General features: G+C 40.3%; 1 protein-coding gene, 1 long non-coding RNA gene and 4 other non-coding genes across 8 annotated transcripts; 2 read left to right on the top strand and 4 right to left on the bottom strand.

The window, feature by feature from the left end:
• The first annotated feature begins 624 nt into the window (after window positions 1-624).
• Window positions 625-11969, top strand: MCM4 (minichromosome maintenance complex component 4). Of its 3 annotated transcripts, none has more exons than XM_071554561.1 (17): window positions 625-683; window positions 971-1071; window positions 1204-1359; window positions 2088-2251; window positions 2339-2437; window positions 2562-2657; window positions 2740-2835; window positions 3216-3354; window positions 3802-4022; window positions 4556-4676; window positions 5902-6161; window positions 7862-8227; window positions 8431-8558; window positions 9816-10023; window positions 10568-10796; window positions 10911-11044; window positions 11398-11969. In XM_071554561.1, exons 2-17 carry the CDS (start codon window positions 1002-1004, stop codon window positions 11488-11490), a joined length of 2580 nt encoding a protein of 859 aa, XP_071410662.1. In that variant the 5' UTR covers window positions 625-683; window positions 971-1001; the 3' UTR covers window positions 11491-11969. The 3 variants fall into 3 exon arrangements, with proteins under 3 accessions (XP_071410662.1, XP_071410660.1, XP_071410661.1); XM_071554559.1 differs by lacking the exon at window positions 625-683 and adding an exon at window positions 777-826; XM_071554560.1 differs by lacking the exon at window positions 625-683 and adding an exon at window positions 783-847.
• Window positions 1668-27106, bottom strand: LOC139671550 (uncharacterized). Its single transcript, XR_011697743.1, has 3 exons — window positions 27001-27106; window positions 9813-9896; window positions 1668-3958 (listed from the first exon to the last, which is right to left on the bottom strand). It is a non-coding gene; the product is annotated as an uncharacterized lncRNA (long non-coding RNA).
• On the bottom strand, window positions 20771-20843 carry TRNAA-AGC (transfer RNA alanine (anticodon AGC)). The gene has a single exon. It is a non-coding gene; the product is annotated as a tRNA-Ala (tRNA).
• TRNAA-AGC (transfer RNA alanine (anticodon AGC)) lies at window positions 21243-21315 on the bottom strand. Its single transcript has one exon. It is a non-coding gene; the product is annotated as a tRNA-Ala (tRNA).
• Window positions 23450-23522, top strand: TRNAA-AGC (transfer RNA alanine (anticodon AGC)). The gene has a single exon. It is a non-coding gene; the product is annotated as a tRNA-Ala (tRNA).
• On the bottom strand, window positions 24469-24541 carry TRNAA-AGC (transfer RNA alanine (anticodon AGC)). Its single transcript has one exon. It is a non-coding gene; the product is annotated as a tRNA-Ala (tRNA).

Raw genomic sequence — 27106 nt, 5'->3', positions numbered from 1 at the left:
ACCCTCCCTGCTCAGCGGGGTCTTCCTAGAACACATGGCACAGAATGGTGTCCAGACGGTTGTTGGGGATCTCCAGCGAGGGAGACTCTACAGCCTCTCTGGACAATGTGTTCCAGTGCATGGTCACCCGCCCGGTAAAGAAATTCCTCCTCATATTCAGCTGCTTTTGTGCATCAGTTTCTGCCCATTGCCCCTTGCCCCATTGCCAGGCACGGCCAGGAAGAGCCTGGGTCCACCTTCCTGACACCCTCTCCTTCAGATAGTTACACACATTGATAAGGTCCACTCTCAGTCGGCTCTTATCGAGGCTGAACAGGCCCAGCTTGCTCAGCCTTTCCTCATTCGAGGGATGCTCCAGACTCAGCATCTCTGTCGCGCTACACTGGACCCACGGGAGTTCCGGGTCGCCCACAACGGGACACAGTAATACGGGACACAGTAGTACTTTCCCCCCTATTCAGAGAATGGGCTGCTCCGATCTCCCCACGCCTCCCTGCAGCACGAGTTTTGCCGCGAAATTCGGCCAGGTGCGGGCAGTTCCACTCTGGGCTGAGGGGGGTAGGCCATGTGCCATTCCTGAGGGCAGCCTCCGTCTCGCAGCACAACTAGTCCCCTGAGTTATACCTCTCTCCCTCCTGCAACGGGCCAAGGAGGGCGCGGCCCCCACTTCGGGGATCCGGAGGGTTTGTTTCCTTCCTCCTTTTCTCCTCCCGTCCGTATGCCCCCTTTCTGCCCGCGTTGGGCGCTCCCGTTGCGATCGCGCCTCCTCATTGGCCAGAAAGCCCGCGAGACCGGGCGCGCGGCGCTGGCTGTGGCGCGGAGTGTGGTGGGTCTCTGTGCTGCAGAGGTGGGAGGCGGCGCCGGGCGCGGGGGCTGCGGGCGCGGGAGGGGCGCGGAGGGGGACCCACCGATCGGGGCTCGGCCGGTGGCGGGGCGCCCACCGCGCTCATTCTCGCCCACTCCCCCGCAGGTAGAACCGCCGCGGGAGCTGCAGCAGCGCCATGTCGTCGCCAGCCTCCACCCCCAGCCGCCGCCGCGGCAAGCGCGGCCGGGGCAGCAACCCCTCGACTCGTAAGTGCTGCGGCGGGAAGGGGTGGCGGCGTGGGGGCCGCCAGTCTGGGGGACCGGGCTGCCCGCCCCGGGGATTTTCCGCTTTGTGGTGGCCCGGCGACTGTTAACGCCGGGTCCGCTTGTGTCTTGCAGCACAAGATGCTCGCTCTCCTTCCCAGAAGCGTCGAGCGGACGACTCCACCTCCACTGGGGACCTGCAGCCCTTGCCCACCTCTCCGCCAGCCGACGTGCAGAGCCCCGGCGCCGCCGACGCGCTGTTCTCCAGCCCCCCGCAGTTCCGCCACTCCGGTACGCGGGGCCGGGGCAGCTCCGGGGCCGTGCTGGCCGCCAGGGTGCGACCCGGGCGGCACCTGCCCCGCTGTTTAGAGAGCTAGAGGAGAGCCTGGAGCTGGCTAGAGAAGGAAATTAGTTATCTCAGGTTTCTCGTCTGAACGTATCATAGCGGACACTACGGGACCGCAGGCAGTGTCAGGGGCGCAGATCTCTGTTGTAGCTTCCGGTTATCATGAGAGTGTGTATTGGAGATTATACCTTAACTTTTTTCTTTGGTTTATTTCTAGAAATAGTAAAACTACGAACAGAGAAAGAATTAGGTTGATAGCCACAAAAAGTTTTATTTGCTTTTGTATATAGGATTGTTTTTAATTCCAGTAGCTGCTAGTTGTGTCACTTGCTTTACAGCCCCCAGATTACTGGAGAATGTTTCATCTAAAATGGTGTATGTTTTTATGCTTTAACACCAATGTAGTTTTAAAATGCAGTACTGTTCTAAAGTTTTCTAGTGACGCTTTACTAGAATCTGTGATCTTTGAGAAGAGATATTATTGCAAAGAAAAGTTCTAGTAGACTTGCAACATCTTTATTGTTTGTTTAGGCAAAACACTGGAACTGATTGATCCTGCTCATTTTATGACAGTAGAGTTAAAAGAATGATGAGACAAATGTAGAGGCTGAATTTTAGTCTGCTCTAAGTGTAAAATGTCTTGATAATCATTACAAAACACTTCCTTTTATAGCTATTCCTCTTGACTTCGATATCAGTTCCCCTCTGACTTATGGCACACCCAGCTCCAGGGTAGAGGGAACCCCACGAAGTGGTGTCCGAGGAACTCCGGTTAGGCAGAGGCCAGATCTCGGGTCTGCCCGTAAAGCCAGACAAGTTGATTTACACTCAGATGGGGTAGGTATATGTCTTGGATCTTGTATCTGACAACTTCTTTTTAAACAAATACACATATTTGCATATGCTCAATTTTTTTCCATGCAGCTGGCTGAGGATATAGCAGCAACGGACCAGTCTCTTGGACAAAAGCTTGTTATTTGGGGAACAGATGTTAATGTAGCCTCATGCAAAGAAAAATTCCAGGTAGGTTAGCAACTTGGTTTTTCTTTTTGTAAATGAAAAGCTAGTTTGACTTAAATACTAGTTGAATCTGATACAAAGTAAGTATCTGTACTACTAAATTCTCCCTGTTACCCCTAACATTTAGAGATTTCTTCAGCGCTTTATTGATCCACTAGACAAAGAGGATGAAGACATTGGCTTGGATCTTAATGAGCCACGCTATATGCAGCGACTTCAAGAGGTACTTGTAACACAGTGAAATCTAACTTTTCTTTCTTAGTCTTGCATGCCACTGAGCTAAAGATTTCCTAATTACCTTGCAGATTAATATGGTTGGAGAACCATTTCTGAATGTAAATTGTGACCATCTAAGATCATTTGATGAAAATCTCTACAGGCAACTGATCTGCTATCCTCAGGTGACGTAGTGCACTTGTTTCTGGCTTTTAAGGGGCCCTTTCGTCTTTCTGGATTTTAATAGGTTTGTTTAAATGCAGTGGATACTTTGTATATTCAGTGCCATCTCAATTGTTTCTTTATTTTACTTAATATAAAATGTCTAGTTTCGTAGTAGTTGGTCACAGATACAGTGAGTAGCTCATGCATGCAAAGTTAGCCAGTGATCTGCATCTGATCTGAACAGCAAGTTTTCTGTTGCACAGGAAAATGGTCAGATGCCATAACTTTTTAGTCATTCCTGGTTGATCAAGAGCACATAAAATGCTTTATGCAAAATTATTTCACTCTGTGATTATTTTTTTAATTTGTATGCTTAGCTGTTTTTAATTATTTTATACAGGAAGTTATCCCAACATTTGATATGGCTGCCAATGAGATATTTTTTGATCGTTACCCTGATTCAATACTAGAACATCAAATTCAAGTAAGGCCATATAATGCACTGAAGACTAGGAATATGAGAAATCTAAACCCTGAAGGTAAACTCTTTGCTTACCATGTTAGAAACGGATCTTAAAAGATTATATATACTTATTAAATGCTAGCCTAGAATTACATTAGGACCATATAAAACTATACTTGTGGTCTGTCCAGACCAATGTCTTCTGTTCATATTCTGCTTCAAAACCAAATACTCCAGAGCCCAAATGCAGAATAATCTATTCATAAAGGAAATATTTCCTGTCATCAGCTATTCACTTCTCAGTTGTGCAAGTGCAATGTATTCTTTCCTTTGTATAAATACTCCTGCAAATTAGAATATTTATAGTATGCATTTATGATTCCTTTTGCTTTGTTCTACACAAAATAGTAGTACCTAACTGAATGTTTACCTCCAGCCTAAAAACTAATGTAAAGTGAAATTCTGAAGATGAGTTAAAGTTCAAGAGTATGAAATCACAACATGAGTCTCTGTATTTCTGTAGACATTGATCAACTCATCACCATCAGTGGTATGGTCATCAGAAGCTCCCAGTTAATTCCTGAGATGCAGGAAGCGTTCTTTAAGTGCCAGGTTTGCGCTTTCACCACCAGAGTTGAAATCGATCGCGGCAGGATTGCTGAACCATCGGTGTGCAAGAACTGTAACACAACGCACAGCATGGCACTGATTCACAATCGATCCATGTTCTCTGACAAACAGATGGTATGTTGGCTTAGGTAGTGGCTACTAGTGGCTAAAATGAAACAGTTTCTAGTTTTTGCTTTCCCATACCCTCCTAAAATCATCAATAGCATTAATTATGTACCTTGAGACTGAGTGTTTTGAAAAGGGAAGGTGTTTTGGAACATGACAATGGGTGAAAACTTAGTGAAATGGTAAATCTACTTTGGAGAAAAAATGCATTAAAAGGATGAATTAAGTACAAACCCACTTTTTAATGTGTACATAGGAAGCCCCTTTATATATTGTATGTCCACTTCTATCTAGACTAGATTAGCTTTGTCTGTGACAGCATTTTAGCCATACCAGCAATCAGCAGAATTCTCATTTTCATCATCTCTTCTAATCAGGAATCAATTTTGCTGTTTGGATGGAGGTATTTTTTTCCTGAGCAACGTTCCTGATTCAAAAGGATGCTGAAGACTATGCTAATACAAAAATCTGTTCTATGCTCTGTGGAAAAGCTTTGGCCTTTTGAAACTGAAATTTAAGTGTTTTGGTTTTGATTTTGCTAGATCAAACTGCAGGAGTCTCCTGAAGATATGCCAGCTGGACAGACCCCTCATACAGTTGTGCTCTTTGCTCACAATGACCTTGTTGATAAAGTTCAGCCCGGTGACAGAGTTAATGTCACAGGTAAATTCTGGTTTGAGTATTTGCATCCTTCTTTTTCACTGATCATAACTGTCTGTAAAGGGACCTGATGGGATGCACCTGAAAGTGCTGAGGGAGCTGGACACTTTCTTTTCAAGGCCACTTAGTCTTGGAAAAGTCATGGTGACTGGCTAAGATAGTGGAAAAAAGCCAATGTCACTCCCTAGACTAAGGAGGAGACCTGGGGATCTGCAGGCCAGTCAGCCTCATCTTTAACCCTATGAAAGGTGATAGAGCCAGTAATCGTGGAAACCTTTTCTAATTGAGACAGTGTTGTGGTGCACCCTCAGCAAACTTGGAGACAAAAGTAAAACTGAGAGGAAGCAGTGCTTGATAGACCACATGACTGGTGGCAACAGCCTCCTGTGCTGCATTATAGGTATTACCAGTTCAGCTGCAGGGTCTCCCAGTGCAACAAAGACATGAACATACAGGAGTGAATGCAGCAAATGGCTACGATCATGACAGGAGTCTCTGCAATACACAGAAAGGCTGAAGAGCTGTGACTGCTCATCCTGGAGAATAGAAGGCTCAGGGAGTCGGATGCTAGCAGAGTATTTATAAATACTTGATTAGGTGTGGGTGGAGGTTGTGTGGAGTCTCCATCCTTAGAGACACCCAAAACCTGACTGGACACAGCCTTTGGCAACCTGTTTGAGTTGACTCCAGTGTGAGCCTGTGGTTGTACTAGACAATCTCCAGCTTGTCTGACCTTGAACTTTAGGTGGAAGAAGAAGCAGTATCTTAAATAGTGTCTGCAGTCAGGAGAGTGATAATGTAGAGTTAAGTCTTGTGATACTGAAACCACATTATATAAACCACTTTGCTTTAAAAGAATTGCTATGCTGCTAGCTGTTTGAGATGCATTAGAAAGGTGCTAGTAAATTTGGCACTTCAAAAAAGGGGAAAGGCTGACCAGTCACTGGAGCAGGAATTTCAAAAGCATCCAGCCTTAATTTTCTTTCAAAAACGCTTAAATGCTTTCACTGTTGAGAACACTTTTGGTAGAAATGTTAAACCTGCAAAAATAGGGTCTAGATGACTTAGTTATGTTCTATTGACTTCTACATGACTTATACTGAGAAATTAACTAAAATACTTAGTTTGTTTAGAAAAGCTTCACTGTTCAAGGGAACTTGTAAAATTTTTTGGGTTTGGTATTATCATGTTTCTTCATATCTAATGCTGCTATTTAATTTGTATTTAGGTATCTACAGGGCAGTCCCAATTCGAGTTAATCCACGGGTCAGCAGCGTAAAATCTGTGTATAAGACCCACATTGATGTCATACATTATCGCAAGACAGATTCAAAGCGCCTGCATGGTGTTGATGAGGAAACAGAGCAAAAAATGTTTACAGAGGAACGTGTGAAAATTCTCAAAGAGCTTTCTAAAAAAGCAGACATATATGAGAGACTTTCTCTAGCATTGGCCCCAAGTATCTATGAGCACGAGGATATCAAAAAGGTAAAAAGTGACTTATTTCTCTTGTAAGACTTGTATGTATTTGTGAGTATTTATTTGTGAGTATATTTGTAATTATTGTTCTAAGAATACGCTGAAGCTTAGAAATTCAAAAAATTCTATGTTGAGCAGTCTTAAAATGTTACGGTCTTGTCAGGATGGAGCGTATTTTAATTCTTATCATGGTATTAAGGAGTGTTAACTAGAGGAAAGGTATTGAGAAGGTAGAAAGGCAGCAGAATGGGTAAAACTTAATTGCAGGATGCATCTTGGATATTTCATGAATGTTTGGATTACTGATGATCAAATTAAAATAAGTAGGTGTAACCTAATAAGTGCCTGCTCAGAAGAGAACAGTAGCTTTAAAAGGACATGGGTCTGACTCTGAATTACAGTGTATCAAAACATTTACTTGGATGTGTCCAAAGAGGGGACATTCCAATAAAGTGTTCAACTGACGTAGTACAACACTGTAATTGCAAAAACTGCCATTAGTAGCAGATCTTAAGGTATTGTCAGACATCAAACAGTCCTCTTCAAGTATATTCCTTTGGGGTTTTTTTATAGATTTATACATTATCATAGTTCATGGGTTTTTGAAAGTTGAATTCAAACCCATACAAGGATTTCCTGCCAGAGTGGAAATACAGTAATGATTATTCCATTAGTTGTTACCTTCTCAACATGCCAATAAGGTACATCACGTCTAGTGACTGAAAGCTAAGGACTCTTCATCAAGGGAGATTCTTCAGGCTCCAACCTGAAGGTTCTTGTAACTACCTAACAGGTTTTACTGACTGCTGCAAATTGCTCTAAGTGAATGAGAACAGAACTAATGCTCATTCCATGCCTCCACAAGGTTTCTTTGCTGTAAGAAGTCGTGCAGACGTTTTACATGTGCATACGGTTTTCCTTGCTATTTCCAGCAATCATTGTCACTGACTAGCCTTACTTTCACTGACGTTCTAGCATGTATATTCTGCTAGAGAAAAAAAATGCAAAAATGCTGGGAAATTGTGAATTTTTAATCTAGTAAATTTGAAAACACAAATCCTTCCTGATAATTCTGGCTGATAAAATTACAAGCATATATATATATTCTAATAATTTCAGTACTTTGAAAATACTGGAAGGTAGTTATTTTAATTTCTTTAATAACACTGCAAATATATGCTTTCTTTAGGAAATAATAAAGGAGGAAGTGTTTGTGAAGTCCAGTGAAACAGAAGACCTTAAACTTCTCATGGGCAAGAAAAGAACTTTAATGTTATGAACATAGTAAAGCAGTTTGCCTGAAAAGAAAATGATAAATGGTGCTTTTCTAGTGACTTGAGATCTCGAGTTAATAGTACTTGGTCCTAGACTAAACATAGCCTTAGTCTATTCTGCCTTTTTTATTATCAGCAGAATTTGTTGTCAAATTTTTGATTACAGAAGTTTTCAAACAGATTTGGAACAAATCTAATTTCAGACTTCTATTAGAAACTGAGTTTGTAGGACCGAGCAGTTTGACTGTATGTTGGCAATGAACTGGAATTGTGAAGATGCCCATAGGGAATGGACCCTTTTAAAGATAACTAAACCAGTTTCAGGTGTTTCCTTTCATGTCTGAGTTGAGTAGTATTTCGGTTTATTAGATATTTCAGTTGAACAGTTGAATAGCTAACAAAGTAAATCCAAGAGGTGATGTTTTGATTTTATAGGGTATTCTGCTTCAGCTTTTTGGGGGATCAAGAAAGGATTTTACCAACACAGGAAGAGGCAATTTTCGTGCAGAGATCAACATTCTTCTCTGTGGTGATCCTGGTACTAGTAAATCACAACTGCTCCAGTATGTGTATAACTTGGTTCCTCGAGGCCAGTATACTTCTGGCAAAGGCTCAAGTGCAGTTGGTCTTACTGCGTATGTGATGAAGGATCCAGAAACACGGCAGCTGGTTCTTCAGACAGGTGCTCTAGTGCTTAGTGACAATGGCATTTGCTGCATTGATGAGTTTGATAAAATGAGTGAAAGCACAAGATCAGTTCTACATGAAGTAATGGAACAACAGACACTCTCCATTGCAAAGGTAAATGTCTGTTTAAGTCTTTTGAAGCAGACTGAAGTACTCTTAGAGGCTTTTGCTCTTGCTTTACTCAAAGGCTTTTGCAATGCAGTTTTTTAGTACAGAACCTATCTAGTAACACTGGTGATCTCATGAAGTTGGGGGAAAGAAAGTTTTGGTGGTACACAGACACATTGGTTTCAGAAGTGTTTTTTTCATTTTGACAGGCTGGAATTATTTGCCAACTGAATGCTCGTACATCTATCCTAGCAGCAGCTAACCCTATAGAATCCCAGTGGAACCCAAAAAAGACTACCATTGAAAACATTCAGCTTCCTCATACTCTGCTGTCAAGGTACTGAACTCCTGTCTTGCATATTTCATTTTTATGAGATGTTTTACTTCATCTTGTGAACATAACTTGTGAATATAGTAGAACAGAATAACTGTTGCTTGCAGCATAGTGGAAAAATTTTTTCCTAAGTCTTTGCATGCTGACCTTGACCAGCAGATGTGACAAGATCTGTAGGATCTCTTTATTTAACTCTATGTTGTTGTTTAATAATCATGGCCTAAAAAAGAGCTTAGGATATTGATAGCTTCAACAAAAATTCAGCTCCGTGAAGCTTTTAGCTCCATGAAGCTTTTAAAGTGAAACACTGATGATCAGGGAATTTGCAGAAGAGGTGATAGAATCTGAAGGTCTGTGCCTGCTTCGTGTTGCTTTGTAAAAGTCAGCCAAGGAGGTGGCAGTGCTAGGAAGTCATTGGGCAGTAGTTGTTGGAGCACATTTAGTGTCTGCTGACAGAAACTTACTATGTGCCACAATTGCAATTGTTAGGAATTACCACAGTACTGGAAATTTGAAGTATCCTGATGCTATACCAGATAGCCCAAGAACACATGGCTTAGATTTCAAATAAGAGCTACTTAAGTTAGTCACTTAGAGACAAATGATACCTTATTGCAGGTGTGTTGGATGAAACTAGGCTCGAGCCAACATCTCCATTCCACCATTACTGGATTTAAGCTTACAAAAATAAATTATTGACTGGCTATAAATATGTTACTCATATCTGCTTATAGTTGAAACTAGTTAAATATAATGTTTGCAGAATTACAAACCATATTATTCAGGATTAAACTACAAGTGCTTTTTTATTTATACATCATTTATTTACTTATGCGTTTTTAGATGCATAAAATAATTAGGTATGTGCTATGCTTGCTTATGCCTTTCAGGACAGCTTCTTTAGCAGCAAGTTTGTTCTGTGCATTTATTATGTGTGGGGGATTTTTTGTTTGTGGCAGGCATACTTTTTTGGTGTGTTGAGTTTCTTTTTAAGAAAACAGAAACAGTCAGCCTTGAACAGGAAATTTTGGAGAATGTACCTCACTTCAAAAATTTCAAGTCCATAAGATAAAAACAAAACCATTTTGCTGTTCTGTACTCTGAGAATTCAAGGAAAATTTCCAGTTTAATAGAGCAACTTCTGCTTAGAGTAGGAATTAATAGTCTAGTGACTCCTACTAACATTGTTAAGTCAAACCCCTTAAAACCAAGTACCTAAATGGCAAGAAGGTATGCATACTAATTGTGGTTACTTACCAGATTTGACTTGATCTTTCTGATGTTGGATCCACGTGATGAAGCTTATGACAGACGTCTTGCTCGCCATTTGGTTTCACTGTACTACCAAAGTGAAGAAAAAATGGAGGAGGAATACATGGATATGGCAATATTGAGAGATTACATTGCATATGCTCGTTGTTATGTAAATCCCAGATTAAGTGAAGAAGCAAGCCAAGCCCTTATTGAGGTAAAGGAATTGCTGTTAAGAATGTTCAGTCTTTCCTGACTGGTCAGAAGTGGTGAAATTCCCTAGTGTGAACACTCTACACACAACTTTTCTGTGAGATTAAAAATAACCCCAGTCTCTAAAACTCACCAGCTTTTAAAAGGAAAGAGGGATCAGGTTAGAAATCATTCTGCACTCAGTATTTAGCTTTCAGATGTGTTGATTTGGTTCCATCACATAAAACACATTAAATTCTTCTGAAACAAAATAAATGTGTCATAGCAGACAGAAGTACTGCTATGTAAGACTAGTCCTACGTTCTTGAAGTGATTCAAAACTTGATTCATTACCATGGCCTCATTACTTTATAATGGAAAGAAGTAATGTGATGTGCTTATCCGTCACTGCAGAAGAATTGTGAAGGTATAATAGCAGAAATGCAGGGCTTGGAGTGGCTTGCCAGAATTGTTCATGTTTTGAAATAAGAGGTGGGGGAGGAAGAGTACTGAAAAAGAATTAACATAACCAGATTTAGTGACATACTTGCCAACTGTCTCCTTTTCAGGCATATGTGGACATGAGGAAGATTGGTAGTGGCAGGGGCATGGTTTCTGCATACCCTCGGCAACTGGAGTCTCTGATCCGGCTGGCAGAGGCGCACGCTAAGGTGCGCTTTTCTGACAAGGTGGAAACAGTTGATGTAGAAGAAGCAAAACGCCTCCATCGGGAAGCATTGAAACAATCTGCTACTGATCCAAGGACCGGAATTGTGGACATATCCATTCTCACTACAGGTTTGTGTTTTCATAGTGTTAAAACTGGGCTGCTATTTGGGCTTTTGTAATTCTTAAAATATAACTTAACCTGTCATCCTTAGTTGATTACTAAAAGCAATTTTCTTTTATAAGGAATGAGCGCAACAGCTCGTAAGCGGAAAGAGGAATTGGCTCAAGCATTAAGAAAGCTTATCCAGTCAAAGGGTAAAACACCATCTTTGAAGTACCAACAGCTTTTTGATGATCTCCGAGCCCAGTCTGATACAGTAAGTTTCATGATTTGTTACTCCATTTTCATTAATTTTTAAAAGAATGTTTTTCCATTCTTGTCCTCAAATTGTTATAGAGGGAAAGGGAAACAACCTTTTTCTGTTGACCTGACTAAAATGACACTTCTACTACAGATACAGCAGATTCAACTCCTTTATCTTATATTTATTCTAATTTCTGAATTAGCAAACTCAGGTTCAGGGTTTCAGGTCAGGTTTCAAATTGCAAAAAGAAAAAATGAAAACTTAAAAAAAACAAGACATAAGAAAATTGCTAGAAAGTAAGGCATTTTTACTTGTGTCTTTCAAGTATTCCTGCATCTTTATTTGACTTGTTTAATTTCTTTAAGGCTGTCACGAAGGAAATGTTTGAAGAAGCACTTCGTGCCTTGGCTGATGATGACTTCTTGACTGTGACTGGAAAGACTGTTAGACTGCTGTAAATTAACCTATTCTTGGAAGCCTGCTGTCACAACTTCTACTTAGCCTTACTTCCAATAGTGTCAGTCTGCAAGATCTTTGAGATTGGGACTATCATTTGCTATGACAGGCACAGCCTTGCCTTGCCAGCCAACTGTCAGGGCTTTACTTTGCCTTACTATATATATGGTCACTCTGCAAGATTTTCAGGATTAGGGCTATCATTTGCTATGACAAGTGTAGTGACAATTAAGTGGCATTTCTGCCATTACAAGATGTTACTGAGAACCTAAAAACTCCTCATCTGAACAATGCTATTTACATTTTAGTTAAATGTAATTACTAATACAACAAGTACTATGTTTTTAATGAGGATTTTTAGAATGTGCTAACAATGTTGCATGTATTTCCCACTGAATTGTGAAAATTCAATTTAAGTGACTTTTTAGTAAATGCAACCTGACTTTTAGTATTTCTGTAATCTGAAATAAAGTTATTTGATTTAAAATGGCTCTTTAGCATTCATTTCAAGTAAAAAGTAGCATATCCTGTGCTGAGCACTTTTCAGTCTAGAATTCTGAAATTTTTTGAAGTTCTTTGTGAGAGCATGAGAGGAACTTTGCTTTTTTCCTTTTTTTTGTTCAGTTTTGTTTTGGTTTCTTTGTTTGGTTTGGGTTTTTGTTTGACTGGAGTGTACTGTGGAAGTATCCTCAATGTGAAAAAGGCAGATAGATTCTACCTGAAACCACCGTTTCCTTACTTCAATCCTAAGTATGACTGGATAAATTAAGATGCCTACCTTTGGTGTAATGGCATATAATCAGTCCTGAAAAAACAAGGTCCAGCAGCATGACTGGGAAATCTTCCCATACTGTATCCAGGATAGATGCTCTCAGCCATTGCACATCAATGCTGCTATTGTTTTCACAGCTGCAGCAGCAAAAGTTCCCAAATTCACTTTAGTACAGACAACACCAGCTTCATCTCAACAGCTCACTTAGCGATTTTAAGCTGAATTATTCCTCTGTTCTGTGCTACTGCTTCCAACAGAAGGGAAGCAATTTTCCTCCCAAAAGTTGGGGCCCTTAAGACCAATTTTTTTTTGCTACTGGCTCATTAGATGTGCAAGTTATTGTTTACCTGTAGTTGAATTTTGAGTGATTTGCTTTTTAGTAGAAGGAAGAAACTCCATCTATCCAACGGTAAAAATACAGTATATATTGGAAGGATGAAGTTAATCCACAGCCATCTCTCCTCAGTCTTGTTTATTAGTATGCAAGTCACTATCACATCATCTTCCTGGATTTTATGGACTGGAAGGATGTAGTTCATGTTGTGCTTTTCTGTAGAGGAAGTCTAGGTACCCTGACTCAAGGCTCAAGGGTTCTACACAGGTAAGCTGAGATCCCAGGAGCTTGACACTTCTGTTCAAAAGAAGTCTGAAATAATATTCCAGACTCCCTTAAATTCCAGTTACCATAAATTTTCTAGTGGCACTTGCTTTATAGGATATTATCTTTCTCTCTGCCATGTTGTTATTTATGTATTTTGCTTAGAAAACAACAATGACCTCTTCTTTCCTTCCCCACTATACCAAATCTGTAGTTCACAGTTACTATCTACCTTTTATATGAGACTGATACAGTTCTAAACCTCTTGATTTTTGAAAACATCACTCGCATACATTTAACATTGGTCCTTAAAGTACTACCTCAGTTCATAAGCCTTTCTCTCACCAGTGTTTTTCCACTCTCAAGCTGTAAGACTGTCCTGAACTACTTGGTACCTTCTCTTGTCAGACAAGACAGCACCAACAAAGTTTCTCAAATATGTTTTTGAGCTGAAGAAAGTTGATTTTTTAAAAAGTTGTTTAAAAAAATATTCAAATAGTGATGCATCTGACTACATCAGGAAAATTCCTCAAATTAAAATTGCCTGTCAATTTGGAAACTACTACTGTAGAACAGAAATTTAGCTGTCATCTACTTACAAATTTTTAATGCATATTGAATTGTGTAGCCACAATCAAGTGTTCCAGGAAATGGAAAAAACTGTTGTGTGTAAAATGAATTTCACTCCCTTTTGAGTTAAGATAACTCTGAAATCACCATCTTCTAGTTGATTGGTTTTTCTTGCCCCTTTTTTTTTAAGTAAAATTCTCATTAGGAATTGCTTTATAGTGTTTACAGGATTACTTGCAGAATAATTCCACTAGATGGCTCTTAAAGCCTGTATGTAGTAGCTGATAGAGTGGATTTATTTTCAGTCTGTAGTGTTTTTTTGTTTGGTTTGCTTTCTTATATAATCAAAGACTACAAGTGTCACTCTGTAATTAGGTTGACAGAATGGAAATGTTTGTAAACAGTCTTGGAAAAACCCCAAACAATTACAAGATCTTAACCATCTCTACCCTAATTTGAAATGTACTCAAAGCAAAAGGAAATTTACTTAAACTGAGTGTCCTTACTCTATGCAATAGTGTCAAACTCTATCATAATTTACTGTTCTATTTATCCTTTGCTGTTAGTAAAGTTGATTTTTAAAAAATCAAGTCATTTAAAGAACTAGAATATGCAACCAGGGGAAAGTACTCCTGCCAGAAACTTGATATTCTTAACATGAGAAACAACATAGAAGAAAGATATTAAAATCTTACACATTCTATAAAAGGCATTCAAAAAGTTACAAGCCTACTAATAGAAGTTACTTATAGTAAGTCACTTGGAGAATCATAGAGTCATTAAGGTTGAAAAAGACCTCCAAGACCATAACCTTTGACCTAATACCACCCTGCCCACTAAACCAGATTGTACAGTGCAGTTGTTTTTAGAACATTTCCAGGGATAGTGACTCCACCAGGTTCCTGGAGCCTGTTCCAATGCTTAACCACTCTTTCAGTGAAGAAATTTTTCCTAATATCCAACTTGAACCTCCTCTGTTGCAAGTTGAGGCTATTTCTTCTCATCCTGTCACTAGTTGCCTGGGAGAAGAGGCTGACGCTCACCTGCCTACAACTTCCTTTCAGGTAGATGGTAGAGGGCAATATGGTCTCCCCTAAGACTCCTTTTCTCCAGGCTAAGTAACTCCAGCTCCCTCAGCTGTTACTCAAAGGATTGATGCACCAGACCCTTCCCCCATTCCACTGCCCTCTTCTGGAAATGCTCCAGCTCCTCACTACCTCTTACAGTGAGAGTCCCAAAACAACATGGTACTTGAGGTGCAGCCTCACCAGTGCCAAGTACAGGGGAACAATCACTGCCCTGGTCCTGCTGGCCACAGCATTGCTGATACAGGCCAGGATACCATTGGCCACCTTGGCCACCCGGGCACATTGCTGGCTCATGTTCAGCTGCTGTTGACCAACACCGCCAGGTCCTTTTCTACTGCACAGCTTTCGCTGGACACTCTTCCCTAGACATGTAGCCCTGCCTGGGATTATTGTGACTCAAGTGCAGGACCTGACACCTTTCCTTTTTGAACCTCAGACCATTGGCTTTAGTCTGTCCAGATCCCTCTGCAGAGCCTTCCTGCCCTCCAGCAGATCTACGGTCCTGCCCCATTTAGTGTCATTTGCGAACAGACTGAGGGTGCACTTAATCCCCTTGTCCAGATCATGGATAAATATATTAAACAGGACTGTCTCCAAAAGAGAACCCATAGTTGAAGTGACCAGTACAAGACAGACTGAAAAATGTCATTTGCTACCACTGTAACTGGTTTTAAAACTGGTTCTTCATTTCTCTGCAAGTACAGATTTGATTTGAAAGTGACTCAATGATAGTCATCCCTAGTTTTGTTAGGTGCTTCAGGAACATGTCACCTAAGTGATAAACACCTGTCAAGGTTATCCCATGCACATCGTAACTGAGACAACGAAATCCATGAGACTCATGGTTCAGCCTCATCAAACTTCTGTTTTATATTGGTAGTCACTCTGGAATTGCAGTAGTATCTTCCTAGGCAGTTAAATGCCACCTTAACATCCGAACCCATCCAGTCAGTACTTGGATGGAAGACCTCCTGGGAATACTAGGGGCTGTAGGTTCTAGTCCTGAGGACTTCACTGTCACTATCCAAGCTTGCTCGGCTGTCGCAGATGAACCTTAGGAGCAAAGAGTGGAGCCAGTTCTATGCACGTTGTGCCTCACCTAAAAAATCCACTGTGCAGGCTCGAAGGACACACCCACGTGGGTAGAGCCTTTCCCAAATCTTTGTTCGTGATGCCTAGCCATACATACATACATTATTGTCCTAGAAGGCACTAGGCCTTTAGGAATCTCAGGAGAAGAAAGTGCCTTGAAGACTGCATGTCAAACAGCTGGTCAGGTGACAAGCACTGACTGGTGAAATAATGATCCACTCCAGCTCGGTGGAACGAAGGCACAAAAGTGACCCTTTATTGAGAACTCCCAGAAACTTAAAAGGTTCTGAGGGGAAGGTTCTGGGACTTGCACACAATTGGATGAGAGTAGGGACAGAGTGGGTAACTGGCAACCAGATAGCCAGTGGGGAACAACTCGTCATAGGACAGGAGAACTAACCAACAGGAACCTAGGGATTGGGGCAGAGGCGGAAATGCACAGGAGGGGCAGGCGCAGCACCGGCAGTTGCGTCGGCAACATGAGGCAGAGGTGATGCCAAAATTCTCGGTAAATCCCGGACAATAAAGAACTCCAAGAGTTTTGCTCTGTTAACCAGCAGGTATTTGTTTATTAATGCTAGCAGTGAGAGAGGGGTTAGCAGTGCATGACCCACTCCTCCTCCCGTGCTGTGTCAGCTTATACATTTTATATCTTACTCTACTACATATGCAAAGCAATGAACTGAGGAATGTAATACATATGCATAAAGCAAGCAAGATCTCTTCATATATGTGCACAGCTGGGTGTAATTGGGGTGGTGCTTTGAACTGTGCCTGTGCAGTGCTCTCCTTGGGTAGAGGTCTCGCTCTTCTTCAGCCTCGTGGGTGGTTGTTCCAGGAGCTCTTCCTCGCTTAAACTTTTAACCTTTCTGCTGAACGCATGCTCTGTGCCATCATTTTCCTCTGGAAAGCCCCCAGCATATTTTATCAGTTCTTTAGCTGAATTCTGATTGGATAACCTTGAATTAAGTTCTGTTTTAGCTTCTGCTAGGCCTTGTAGCACGTGGAAAAAGATACAGTTTTCAGCTAGTGAATTCCACGGCTTGTAGCTTTTCTCACATGTACAATCAGAAAGCGTCCATGTCCCCACCCCAGACTTAAATCTTGTAACTAAAATCCCAAAAGTTATATAAAAAATATTTAAGCTAAAGTGCATTATGTATACAATTTCTTATCCGAGGCAATCCCGACACGGAGCTGCCCTGGCCCGGCCCCGCTGGGGTAGAGTTGGCAGGGAAGCCCCCTAAGCAGCGTGATGGCTCATAGGGGACAATGCCTCAGGGGGAAAACACAGGACGGGCACAGCCATGCAGAGGGGCATACAGCAAACTTTCTGAACCAAAAACCATACAGTAAAATGCATAACTTTTAAACTCCAACAACAAGAGTCTCTCATATTTGTAGCTGTCAGGTCCAGGCTGCTTCCTAGTGCCGTCCTCCTTGGAGGTCCATTTTAGCATTCTCCCACAGTGATTCTCTCCACCTTTTGCACTGCATTTATCTAATGTTATAACTAGAGCTGTTATGCAACTTGCTGTCTGGATACAGCAATATGGACTAAAGAAGATTAGCATTCTGCATTTTTTATCTAAACTTGGCAAGACCACAGTAGTCTTGTAAAAATACATATATAATTTGCTTAAAAAGCATGGAGTTCATCATCTGTGAGGTAAACTGACAGTCAATATGGAAGCGGTCATCCAATTCTCAAGTCTGCATGGCCACCTTACGCCAATATTTACAGGCAGCCTGACAGCAGCTTGAATTATTTAATGCTCAAAACCAAAAAACTAGTTAATTGTGGTTTGTGAGGCTTTGAGAGTGCAGTTTTTCTACAGAATAAGCCCTACCAGACTTGTGACTGGAATCTTTGGACTCCAAATTGATAAGGAAAACAAGAGCATTGTATTTGCTACAGTGAAAAATAGTAATTAATGAAATCTGAGCAGAAGACCTTCTAATTATATTTATGTAATTACCATAGAATTATTTTGTTGAATCCTAAAAGCATTCTGTGTCCTGTGTTTTGACTGCAGAGAAAACATTCCTTTGGTTTGTTCAGTGACTCCTGATCATGTCCCACCTTTCCATTGGATAGGGCAGGAATAGGTTTGTGTTGCTTTTTCTGAATCTGAGCCTCATTTTCTAATGGAGTATAGAGTTCCAATTACCATATTTTGTGAGTGGAAATCACATTAGGGAACCACTATAATGCTTGTATAATCTGTTTTGAAAGTCTTGCTACATCTTCAGGTTCAATTGTTTCTTTTATAAATGTGAATTAAAACCTCACATATTTTTGATTGGGATTTGTGGTCCAACTATGAATTAACTATTATCATACAATTTTTTTCCAGTATGAAGCAGGCTTTTAATTAGTGCAATTTATTGACAAATTTTTATCAGATTTCTTATGCATCTAGTTAAGACTGCTTTGGTACTGTTGACCAAGTATCAAACGCTTCACACAGAATACAAGGATCGTAAGGAGGTTTCCTCTTAATAATTGAAGCCTTTCCTATCTCTGAAGCAAGAGTGATGCAGTCTTTGGTAGCTTCGTTTATTAAAGACAGTAGGTCCTGTAGTATCTAAACTCTTAAAAATACAAATAACTTGATGTAAAAAAAAACTTTCTGATGTGGAAGACAGATCAAATATCTCTGATGGCCTCTAAAAGAAATATTAGGAAGTAGAGGTGCTTTTATCCTTCCTCCATATTAAGAAGTTAACTTTATTATAGTCCCAGTGCAAGGGGTTTTTTTATTTATAAGCTGTCTAATTCTTAGAGATACTAAAAAGCTGGGGTTTTTCCTAATAGCTTTCATAGTGCTCAATGTTGTATTATTCAAGTGTCATTTCCTTCTCCAGTCCCCAAAGCAGTAACCACAACAGACTCCTCATTAATGAAGAAACGGTTGGCACAAGCTTACTGAATTGGGAGCCAGTGAATATTTTCTTTCTGATTCTAGTTCTTAGCTAGTTTTTTTCCAGTCACCAATCTTTTCTAGCAGCACCAGATCCCAACCTGAACAAGGAGAATGCAAGTATCATTCCAGAACGTAACTGCACATTACTACATCCATAATTTAAAGACAGAGAGAATTAAGAGAGAATTGAGCCTACATATCCAAATACAAAATGTCCATCGAGGAAGCTGTGGTCGAACAATATAGCAAGGATAGGCTGGCTACCTGCATTGTTATGTATGCCCTTATCTCAGTTTGAGTCACACAGTATGTTACCTTTGCTTTTCAGTACATGTATGTGGGGGTGGGAAGATGAAAAGGCACCTCCATCATCCAGCTAGTTCTTAGTCTATCATTGGGTATGTGAAGAACATCCATTTAAGCTCTTACGCTTGTACACCAGTAACAGTGAAGCACTAAGAACTTAAAATAGGCAGATTCTTTTTCCTTTTCTGGGCATCTCCTTACAGTATCTTTGTAAAATAGTCCTGTCAACATCTGCTTGGTTGACAATTCTATTTGAGTTCCACCACTAAGACCTACATACCAGAATCACAGAGTTCCTGTCTTTTTAAAAAATCATTTGCCTCTGTGACCCTTGTTAGAAGAGCCTCAAGAAATCTACATGGCACATAAACACTCCAACCAAAGCGGGATCAATACAAACAAATTAATACAAAGTAAACTTTGCTATGGGCATGAGTCAGCTTTTCAGCAATACAGGGGCTAGCTGTAGAAATCCATCTAAGTAACTCCTTATTGTTCTTAATTTCCCCTCAGTAATTGAAAAGAGAAGCCCCAAGCTGATCATGAAGCTAAAGCAAGCTCAACACTGCTTTAACTACTATGTGAGAATAACTACATATGGGAGAATAAGCCCAATAGGTAAGCTATTTTCCCTGGGATAATATTCCCAAGTGCTTGGTACTGGTAATTTTTTTTTAATTGAAAAGTACAATGCTACATTGACCTTCCACAGCTATACAAAGCAGCATAACTGTTTTATATAGCGTATCTTATTTAAGTGCAACAAGCAGGTTAGAATCCTTGCATAAATGTTTCAGCAAAATTTGAAGGTGGATGTTACTGAGAAATATCCCCCAAACTGTACTCTGCATTCTCTTCATCAAGAGGAAAAAAAAATTAGTCTATTCACTTATTTGAAGTGATTTTGGAATATACTCACTGGTCATTGTAAAAGAACGATGAATCTTTTCTTACCTCTGAAAAGACTCATCATTAGATATTCTTGAGACAGATGTCTAAATTGTTTTTGTCCACACTTCTTACAACAGTTGATAAGAAATCACATATCAAAGATAGTGATCAGAAATTGTTTTTTATAAGACAGGTTTTTACTCAAGGATGTTAGTGGGAGGAGAACCCAGTGCCAAGGCAGTGTGCATTAACAACCTTGCTGAAATTAAGTACACACACACCGGCAAAGAAGTTGGGGGTGCATGGTAGGCTGTGAGAAAACACAGCCGGGACAGGCAACCCCAATTGACCAAATGATATTCCAAACCATATGACATCATGCTTAGTATATAAAGTGGGAAGAAGAAGGAAGAAGGGGAGGACATTTGGAGTGATGGCATTTGTCTTCCCAAGCAACCATTACACATGCATAACTCTCTGTTCTCCTGGAGATGACCAAACATCTGCCTGCCCATGCAAAGCAGTGAATTAATTCCTTGTTTGGCTTTGCTTATGTGCATGGCTTTTACTTTCCCTATGAAACTGTCTTTATCTCAATCCAGAGTGTATTCTGGCTTTCACAACCTTCCGATTCTCTCCCCGATCTCCCTGGTGGGGGAGTGAGCGAGCGGCTGACTGGGGCTTGGTTGATGGCTGCAGCTAAACTACGGAACATTGTTTTTCATAAAGCCTGGGGAAATAATCACACTGCAGAATGCTCTTCCTGCTGAATTTCACTTATACTGTCCAGGTAGAGTCAGTTACAACAGAGTTAACATATACAGTTGTGTAAGCCTGATTTTGGTAGTAAAGCATGCAGAGGAAGCAAGAGAGGAAGGAACAAAATCAGTTTTATTCCACTTAATAACAAAATTGTCGTTTCACTGACCGAGGTACACTATTTGTTTGCTAATTTCTATGTGCGGGTGTAACAATTATCGTTTGGCAAAATGCTGGATTTCTATGTGTGGGTGTAACAATTACCGTTTGGCAAAAGACTGGAGAATGCGGGCATCGATCCCGCTACCTCTCGCATGCTAAGCGAGCGCTCTACCATTTGAGCTAATTCCCCGCCCCGCAAGAAGCGGCGGGAATGCGGGGCTGTGATCTGCAGCACACATTTAACACTGCAGCTCACACGTATAATGCAGCTTTCTCTCTTGCTCTGGCCTCTCAACGAAGGCACATTCAAGGCCGATTCCAAAACAAGCGTCAAAAATAAATTTGAAACGTTTAATTTAGCATTTCCAAATCTAGTAGTAAGAGACATGGCAAACCAGGAAACACGTGTTTTCCAGGCGTGTATATCTATTTAAAAAGCACAAAGGGGCTTTGCCTGCCATTAGTGAAAAAGAGCGCAATCTACCATCTGGATTTCTCGCTATACAAGTCAGGTTTGATTTGATTTTTTTGCCTTGCGTTAAGAATTCACAGACTGGAGTTTTACTCCCACCAGAATCAAAAGGAGCCGTGGAGAATGCGGGCATCGATCCCGCTACCTCTCGCATGCTAAGCGAGCGCTCTACCATTTGAGCTAATTCCCCGCCCTGCTTTAAAAATGCTTATGCCGTCACTCTACAGTTTATGGCTAAAAAATACAAACTCTTCATTTCTGTTTACCCTAGGGGTAATAACCCCAGGGTAGCCATTCAGAACAATTAATAACCACTTGACCTTGAGCTTGTCTACGTTTTTCCCTAAGACAAACAAAAAAAAGCAACGAGATAAGGCAGAGAGAGTAACGTGACCAGGCACTTCATGCTAACTTGCACGACAAACTCATGCCCTGCAGCCTTTCAGTGCCACCCAACTCACACTAGATTCATCCTTCCAGAGGGAAGTCACATCACAGACAATGCAGTGGAGCAGCCTGGAGATTGTACACACCTTGTATTTGTCCTGATGTCCCCTAAGAAGACTTTCTACAAAGCAAAACTCAAACCTGATTAAAGTAGCTTATATCAGTATACATTAATATTGAGAAAGAGATGCACTGAAGTGATCTATGTTAAATGAACGTGTGTGGACACAAAGTCTTCATAGTTGAAATACCCTAAGAAAATTTTTTAAAATGGTTAAGAAAGTCAGGTTATTTTCAGATATGTAGGTAAGGAAATTTCTCCCAACCAAGTTAGGAAATACAAAGTTTTACTCACCATCTTACATAAAACCTTAGGAGCAATTCAAGATTGCAAAGTAATGGGCTGTCAATTACATGAAATGCACATTCTAATCACTGAAAATAGAACTATTGCAGAGGTCTTTCCTTAGCCTGATCTGACTGGCATTAAATAAACTGTATTTCTTTGAGCTGAACAGGTGAAGCTTTAGGCCTTTTCAGTGACAGCAGAATGAGATGTGGTGGTGAAAAACAGAGATATGTAATGTGACATTTTCATAATGATTCAAACTGCACAGGGTAGATAAAGAAAACTGTATAGAGACCTGAACCTTGTGAAATATGATATGGGAGAGGTCTCAGCCACAGGCATGCAGTGGGCCATCAGTGAGTCTGTGATACGTATGTGCCCACGAGAAGGACTGAAGCTGCTTTTACATTATTTGCTTTCCCCCTCAAGTGATGTAGATAAAGTCCGTAACAATACAGTGCAAGAAATGTTAAGAACTATTTATTATTTTTTGTTGTGCAGAGACTGAGGTAAGGCAGAATATTTAACTTCTAGGAGAATGTTTGCAGTGCTACTGTTTAGTTTTAGTTGCACATCTTGTACTGAATATGAATTATGATAGATTTCAACTACTACCTTACTTAGGATAAGTTGTAATTAGCTGATGCTCAATTTTGTAATTTATTTTCTTTTGACTGGATGCTGTCATCCAGTAAGTTAAATTCATTAGAGAAAACCACAGCACATATCTTGCGGGATTGCTGCACACACTTTTGTTTCCTAGCACAATTTACTTGTCTGCATTTAAACAAGAGTATATCAGTGTATCCACTCTCAGGGCAAACTACACTTTTGTTCTTTAAGTCCAAGAAGCATTCTTTGATTTAATAACCTGGGAATAGAGCTTTAGCAATATGCTTCTTACTGAAAAGTCAGTTAGCATGACTAAACATGAATTTTTATATTTCTGAGATGTTCTTAGTAACCTCATGTATTTAAGATGCAATACTATTTTAACAGACGCATCAAACTCAGTACATAAAGGTAGAAATACCAAGAATATAACACAGGAATATATAAATTAATCTCTCCACAAACTATGATAAACATGCACTTTTAAATAATTTACTTATCATTTATGTTCAGTTAATTAGAAAATAAAGTTGGAAAAGGAACTAAAGACTTGAAAAAGGAGATGAAAAATTTCACTGTGCTTCAGTGACTTTTAAGAGTAGACTTTCTAGATTTACAAGTCGGTTTGTATTTGCACCGTAAGAGATGTAAAAAATTAGTTCTCTATCCTTCCTGAATAAATGCTAGAGGAGGCATTGTTCAGGAAAATAAGTTGTTTTGTCAAAGTGACATAGCAGAAAACGCTTCTCATATGCCAAGTGAATATTCTGACTCTTCCACTATCAGGCTTTCCACATAAGCACAGTGATGATTCAGTGTTATTAAACAAACAGACTGACTCATCAAAGCAATTCTGGGTGGGGCACCCAAGCTATGATTCGCTATTAGTAAAACCGCCCCATAACTCCCTCCGCCAGGGGAATTAGCTCAAATGGTAGAGCGCTCGCTTAGCATGCGAGAGGTAGCGGGATCGATGCCCGCATTCTCCAGTCTTTTGACCCCCACTAGAGCTCCAGGAGAGTAGCGTAATAGATTTTCTTAGACAAGCTAAGCTGTTCAGGTTCGTGAAACAAAGTCTGTATCATGGCTGGTGATCCTGACCGCTCCGTGTGGCAAACAAAACGGAAGTGGAAATTTCAATTTACACTTGTGCGCACTTCCTGAAAAACAATCCCTCCACAAAAGCACGTAAAATACTAAAGCTGCTATTCTGCTACAGAGTTAAAAAAAAGCCCACAAACTTCTATCCCTAGAGATTACACTGCGTTTTGACGTGAACTTGTTTTATTACTAATATTTTTAATGATACGAAAAGTTAGTGAAACTGTCCATGAAAAGATGTAGAGTCCGTAATCTCATCTCCAAAGTCACCAGCCACAGTATTACTCTCTCTCCAGCTACCTTGCACCCACCCACTGCAGGTAGGCTGGGCAGGGCACACTTGTTCCTAACCCGAGTTTCAAGGGACATTCAGTCTCCGGAGTATCACTCCATTTCTTCAAGCCATGGTAAGAAAGTAATCTGCACTTTAGAAAAAGGGACAAGCTTAGCTTTGATCACCATAAACAATTTAAATAATTCATATTGTGCATATGCTTCTCAAAATTGATTTATTCTAACCCTTGTAAAACTTCTAGACGAAAATGCATCGAAATTTAAAATAGCCTCACAGTATAAGGTAGTGTAAACCGTGAATGGTATCACGGCCAAAAATCAGACATACGTCAGCATGTTTCTGTTTCATTTTTTAAAATCCGTTAACAGGCACTTACGTCTTTTTTGTGCTGGAAGATACCCTAATTTTATATGAAGTAGAAGTTTACAACCCTCTCTTTTTCAAAGCAGAAAAAAAAATACCGACTGGTATTGAAGAATTACCCATGAAAAGTAAGACCGGAGACAGGAAAATGGAGAGTCTCATATCGGGCAAAAGACTGGAGAATGCGGGCATCGATCCCGCTACCTCTCGCATGCTAAGCGAGCGCTCTACCATTTGAGCTAATTCCCCTCTAAAACCCCTCTGAAACCCCCACATCTTTACGCACCATTCCGACTTTCACTCTTCCTACACACGCGCGAACGCTCTACAAAACAGAAATTTGATCTGTTGTCTCAAGTACAACCAAGACCTTCCCCCAGAATCACCGTAGCTGGGCAGTCAGAGCCCTTCTAATCCCCTACCGACATTCCTGGTAGGCAGTAACAGAACACAACCTTCCAGCGAAATGCAGAAACAATTAGGTCTTCCTAAAAGCACACTGTTTCTGACAGCCCCAGGGGGAATTTTGCCTAACATGAAATCTGGACTCATTGAAGTAACTGCACATGCTGTATTCAGCTGAGCTGTATGGATAACATACGGGCTGTGTTTTCAGGCAATTGCAGACTTATGTTCACACCAAGCAATTATTACTACGTAGAGAAATCTGGATATATTTCAATATGTCTTTTTCTAAAACAGATTTTTCCTATTTGTAATCCCTAGGTGGAAGACAATCAGCTAAATGACTTTACCCATCTCCACACTTTACAATATAATATATATAGTGTGTATATATATATAATATGTGTGTGTGTATATATACGTACATATGTACACACACATATATATGACAGAATATGCAGAGTTCTTCCAGTTCTTTCTCTTGTGGCAATATAGTCCAGGCTCACATTATAAAAAAAAAGGCAAATGGAACCCTGGGAAACAAAGAAATAGTTCCCATTATTTATTGACATCTCTCAGGAATTTTTAGGTTTTGATTTTATTGCCCGACAGACATGCACACTCACACATTCATATAAAAATCAAGAATATACAGATAAAACATAAAAAAACCCCATTACTATAATGAAATAGCTGAAAATTATGTTCAATGGTTTGGTTTCAGAAAAAAAGCAACAGAAAGTTGTGAAATTTTACTGCACTTACACTATTAAATAATTGGCCTTTCTGGCAAAAAAAAGTATCTGAAATTATTAAATAGCTACAGAAAAAAAAAACTATTCATTTTTCCAAGATCTTTTAAGACCCATGAATCACACTGACATAAAAGATTTTTCAAGTCCTTCCTCTCCAATGACTTAGTGATTTCAGACAGCACAATAACCAAATTTCAGTCTTTGGTTTAACCCTAAAGTCCTGGACCAAAAGTCCTGTACAGACTCTCACATGAACTTGCTACCTGCTCCCTCACTCTGAGTGAAAGAGCTGGCTTGGGAAAAAAAAACATGTTTCTCCTTCTCCTACTAAAACTTATTCAATGTGGAAAGAACCATCTGAAATTAATTTGCAGGAAATAGTTCTGTTCTTACAGCTGGAATTGTTCTACAGATACCACTGACATTTAAAGAACTGGCTGACCCAAAGATCCACAAGTCAGTATGACTGGCAAAGTAAGGAAGCTCACTGCTACTTCTTATCTGGGATGTCTCACATGACCAGTAGGATTTTGTACCCAGGGGCTCCAAAATGTCCAGCAGTTCGTTTGCTTAGTCATACAGTAACTAGTAACACAGCACTTAACACACTATGGTGCTTTAGAATGTTTTCATCATAACTAAATCCCACTTTCAGAACTGACTCAGAGTTATGCAATGGTTTGCCACTACATTTCAGTACACTACAGCTGTAAATGAGTTGACTCGATTCCTAAAAATTCCACTCTATTTTTAGCCATAACACCTTCTGCTCTCAGTATGATTGACAAAACTAGGTAATCTAAAATCGCTCACAGACAAAAATCACTACTTTTATCCAAAGGGGAATGTCTACCTCTTTGCCATAACTGTTTCAAAGCAATGAAAAAAAAATCCCCCAAACCAAACAAAACTGACAAAAACATCAAAACAAAAAACGTATAACCCTCAAGAGCTTGATTTGTGCTTGATAATATTTTAAAATTTTTTCTTAGTACTCCTTTTGAAAAAAAAACACCTAAGTCTTCAAAAACCTATGTTGTAAAACAGTTACAAGATCTTATACACCTCCATACTATACAGTCATTTTAGAACTAGAATAGAGAAACCAGACCTGTCCATAGAAGAGCTCCATTCACTGATGATGATGCACGCTTACAGTGTCCTCGAAACACAAGTATAGCACAAAACAACACAACCAAACTCACAAAAGAAAATACAAATTTTAAGATAGCATCCACTTCAAGTTCTTCAACCCATGTTAACCTCTGATTTGATTCTTCCACTTCTCTCTTGGGCTCAATGTCATACTCTGAGCAAACTCTGGATGACCAGTAGCAGAAGAGAAAGAAAACAGCAGCTATTACATTTTCACTTCTACAGTGCAGGAATAGTGTGGTTGCTGGTCTTGAGAGCAATGAAGAGCTGGAGCCTGAGTCATGGCAGTGCATCACAGGAGTAGCAAGCACCCCCCCAAGAACCCACAAAACCATCCCCACTAAAACAACCACCATGACCAGAAAGCCCCTGAGTAAAGGGCTGTGTACAAACCTCCTCTGCCTGCTCTGTCATTCGATGGTCTCAGCTCGGACTCCCTCAGGGTGACAACAACTCCACCACAGCCACTGTGCCCACATGTTCCCACCTTCCCACTCAC

The sequence above is a fragment of the Pithys albifrons genome, chromosome 4 (genome assembly GCF_047495875.1).
Source record: "Pithys albifrons albifrons isolate INPA30051 chromosome 4, PitAlb_v1, whole genome shotgun sequence".
Taxonomy (NCBI): domain Eukaryota; kingdom Metazoa; phylum Chordata; class Aves; order Passeriformes; family Thamnophilidae; genus Pithys; species Pithys albifrons.
The sequence above is the reverse complement of the archived record's forward strand: the minus strand, read 5'-3'. Positions and strand labels throughout refer to the sequence as shown.

What these genes read in the sequence shown, in the direction of transcription:
- MCM4 (XM_071554561.1), top strand. Translation starts at nt 1,002, where the DNA reads ATGTCGTCGCCAGCCTCCACCCCCAGCCGCCGCCGCGGCAAGCGCGGC. An exon ending in TTGATTTACACTCAGATGGG is followed by an intron (nt 2,252 to 2,338) that starts GTAGGTATATGT and finishes TTTTCCATGCAG; the next exon opens with CTGGCTGAGGATATAGCAGC. An exon ending in CAAGCCAAGCCCTTATTGAG is followed by an intron (nt 10,024 to 10,567) that starts GTAAAGGAATTG and finishes TCTCCTTTTCAG; the next exon opens with GCATATGTGGACATGAGGAA.